The 3,774-nt window shown below is 53.6% G+C and overlaps 1 protein-coding gene across 1 annotated transcript; it reads right to left on the bottom strand.

Annotated features, from left to right (window-relative positions):
- Nucleotides 1-75: 75 nt before the first annotated feature.
- Nucleotides 76-3,234, bottom strand: LOC119368630. Its single transcript, XM_037633837.1, has 8 exons — nt 2,879-3,234; nt 2,499-2,713; nt 2,215-2,405; nt 1,685-1,966; nt 1,514-1,572; nt 1,395-1,431; nt 1,223-1,294; nt 76-1,144 (listed from the first exon to the last, which is right to left on the bottom strand). Exons 1-8 carry the CDS (start codon nt 2,994-2,996, stop codon nt 481-483), a joined length of 1,638 nt encoding a protein of 545 aa, XP_037489734.1. The 5' UTR covers nt 2,997-3,234; the 3' UTR covers nt 76-480.
- Between the last annotated feature and the right edge of the window lie 540 nt (nt 3,235-3,774).

The raw sequence follows: 3,774 nt of genomic DNA, 5'->3' as shown, positions 1-3,774 counted from the left end.
CACCATCTTTACAACTGAATCAATTGAGAAATAAGCTACTTCTAGACAAAGGCTTTTAAGAAGGGATCATTATACTTGTGTTAATGTTGAGGAGTTCACCATTAAGAATGCACGATGCTTTCATGCCGACATTGGCTGGTTCAGTGGGAAAGGGAAGATCGTGGGTTTTCACCCAAAATATACACAAACTTATCATATCCATCACTATCAGCAGTCTTTATACCGACTAATGATGTCTCGCTAATCGGATCGTGGCACTAAAAAAGATCACATCTTGGTTTCACTCTATTTTTCCTTGTGATAATGAAAAGGTACGCAAGATTTGCGGATTAGCGAAAGCAACCATACTTCGCTTTTCCATCATATACATGGTCCATATATGTACACAGCTGCAATCACATCGATGAGGCGTGGTGCACATAGCAGCGGCGAGGATTCGGTGCCACCTCCGCTCGATCGGGGGCCGTCGTCGGATCACAATCACTCCTGCTTGCCGCGAAGGCTGCGCTGCCTGGTGTGCACCATCCAGCAGACGATGGAGACCATGACGGAGGCGGATACAAGGATGAGGCCGTGGTAGACGGTCCTGCTGAAATACCGGAGGCCGGGGCAGTTGTTGACGCTGATGGAGGTGAAGGTCTCCCGGACGAAGGTGCAGTCCTGGAGGTTCATCAGGAACGGCCCGTACTCGTACAGCCCCATGCTGATGCTCGCCGCCGCCGTCATCTGGTTGTAGGCCGCCGGCGTCACTCGCCCCACCGTCGTGCACACCTCCTTCCCGGCGGGGCCCTTGGCCTGGCACTGGAACTTCTTCCACTCCCCCGGCGCCGTCTTGAAGTCGACCTCGCCGGAGGCGCACTCGCGGGGGCTCATGTCCGGCTTCAAGGGGTTGCAGAGCACCGGCATCTTGGGCCCCGACTGGTTGAAGTAGAGCGGCTGCAGCCCCGGCGGGAAGTCCCGGTTGGAGATGTTGACGATGACGTTGTTGACGAGCGCCACCAGCTGCGCCGTCACCTCCTCGCTCCGGTGCATGGACTCGTTCGCCGTCCCCACGTCCACGCAGGGGAGGATGTCGTCCAGCGCCGTGTGGTCCTGCGGGTGCGTCACCCACTCGTCCATGGCCACGCATGTGTCCCCCACCACGCTGCACGTACACATACATGCATATCTCCGTCGGTGAGTGCCTGAACCTCAACACGTCCAGAAACTTTGGTTTGCTTACTTGTGCAGGAGGACGAAGCCGCCGGCCATCATGAGGGTGACGGTGACGAACACCCATCCGGCGATCACCAGCCTGCGCGCCGCATGCAGATACGATCGCATCACACCACACCGGAGTTTGAAAAAAAAACACGCAGCATGGACAGAGTTTGATTGAGCGGAACTACACTTACAGGGAGACAAAACACTGCAGCCCCAATACGGAGAATACTGCAAATTTGGCGTCAAGAACAGCAAGTAATTCAGTATGTGTAGCAAGTAAACCACAACAAGATAGAATGTTGATGCTTACTGAGTCCGAGTATGGCAAGGACAAGCATGATACTTCCAACATCCATCAGGGCTACCTGCCTACAAGAAGCAGAAAGGAAGATATTCAGAAAATGCACTAGCATTCCGTGCCGGCGGCTAGACGCGCGGGGGGCGAAATTCAGAGAATGCAATGCGATGCATGCATGCTCACATCAGGTCAACCACGTTCTTGATCTTGTCGGAGTTGAGCACGATGCGGGCGGAGAACTCGTTGGCGGAGGAGTTGAGCTCCTCGACGACGTCGATCTTGCGCTGGACCTCGACGGGGAGGAAGATCTGGTCCACGCCGATGTTCTTGGCGGCGGCCAGGCTCCCCGCGAAGTTCCTCAGGTTGTCCACCGTCAGGTTGCCCTGCCCCACCACGTAGTCCACCGTGTTGGTCGTGCTCGTGTGGAACGCCATCTGCCCGATGTTCAGCAGCAGGCACCCGACGCTGAAATCAAACAATCACCGGACAGATGATTACACGACGATCATTAGAAAAAAAACAAGACCAACCCGGGCTAGACTAGCCTGTTGGCACTTTTTTATAGAAGAAAACTCCATGAGCACCAAACGCTCAAGTCAAGACTTGAACCCTGGTGGGCTGACTGCGAACTCCCGCACCTTGCCAACTGAGCTACCCTCAGTTCTGGCGGCGATCATTAGGATACTGAACCGGTGAGCAGACGGACGGATTACATGGTGGCGATGGTGAGGATGACGAGGAGGATGAGAGAGGCGTTGAAGGAGGCGGGCGAGTAGTCGTCGCTCCGGTCCCGGCAGAAGCAGCAGCAGCACCAGCAGCAGGAGATGACGAGCATGACGACCCCGAAGCCGACGAACCAGACGAGGGCGAGAAAGAAGAACGGGACGCCGGTGTAGCCCACGGACTGCATGCGCGCGTGGAAATGCAACACAACACGCACGATGAGAAGCGCCACATGGACGAAATGCGGAAATGTGGGGTGGTTTTCCGTGCGTACAGCCCAGTAATGCATCTCGCTGATGTTCCACCCGCCGCCGTACATCGTGTTGTTCGCGCTGGGGTCGTTCCGGCGGGTCCTCTTCGCCGCGAGGACGAGCGAGTTGTTCGCCGGCGACGGTGGTGTCTCCTCCGCCGATCTCCTCCATGGCGATGAGCCCACCGTGCTCTGTGCATTTTCTGGGTAGACAATTGGCTCAAGGTGAATCTCGCGACCTGCACAAACCAAACCAAATCGAATTAATTAGACGAACACAGATTGATCGATTAAGCTTGACGAATTGGCAGCCATGAACAATTAGGGCAAGCATGAAGAGCGATATATTGGCGACGTAGGCCCTCGCTGAGCAAAGCAGGAGGGAGATGAACAGCGGGGCAAACCTGGCAAGGCACGCCTCGCCTCCAAACTAGCATCCGAAGCCGAGGCATTGGCGATGAGGAGCAAGAGCAGAGCGACGGAGGCGACGCCGACCGACGACGCGGCGGCGGCCAACGCCATGCCCTTCCGGGTGGCAACGCTTACAGGCGTTTTATCCCAGTCGATCAGCTCGGGCGCGGATCTGATTCGACGGGGTGGAACCTTGACGGGGCGGAGACCGGGCGGTCGAGCGAGCTCCGTGGCGAGCCTTTGCTTGCTAGCTCCCTCAGATTTGACCAGAAGAAGTCACATCGTGCCGGCCATCCGCGATAATCGTCCTTCTCGATCCCCACTTTGCCCGTCTTTCTGTATCTGCTGCGCCACGTTGTTGGGGAGCTGGGTAATGGCGGAAGGGCGGGGGCGGAGGCTCCTGGCCTGCTGTTTGCGCCCGCCAAAACCGCCATGGCGCCAGAAATAGGAACACGAACCGTATCATGTGCGCTATGCAATGCATGGCCGCCTCGCTGGCCAGCGCATATGGCAACGGCATCTTGGAAACGCGTCCGTTTTTTAAGTTTTTGTAGGGGAAATCTGTTTTTCAAAGTTCTTTTGCGAAAAAATATGTTTAAACTTTTTAATAACAGTTTTGCTAAATCTGCGTCAATTCACTTGGATCGGAGGGAGTAACATTTTTTAATTCATGAACACTTTTCCAAATCCATGATCTTTTTCGAATTCATGATCATTTTTTAAATTAACTATTTTTTGAGATCCATGCCAAAATTTTCAAACTCATGAAGATTTTAAAAAATTTGCAAACATTTTTATAATTTTTGATTTTTTTAAACTAAAAACAGTTTTTAAATTCGTGATCATTTTTTTCAAATTGGTAAATATTTCTTGAATTATTGAACCATTT

Source organism: Triticum dicoccoides, chromosome 2B (genome assembly GCF_002162155.2).
Source record: "Triticum dicoccoides isolate Atlit2015 ecotype Zavitan chromosome 2B, WEW_v2.0, whole genome shotgun sequence".
Taxonomy (NCBI): Eukaryota; Viridiplantae; Streptophyta; class Magnoliopsida; order Poales; family Poaceae; genus Triticum; species Triticum dicoccoides.
This window is presented reverse-complemented; position numbering and strand designations above follow the sequence as displayed.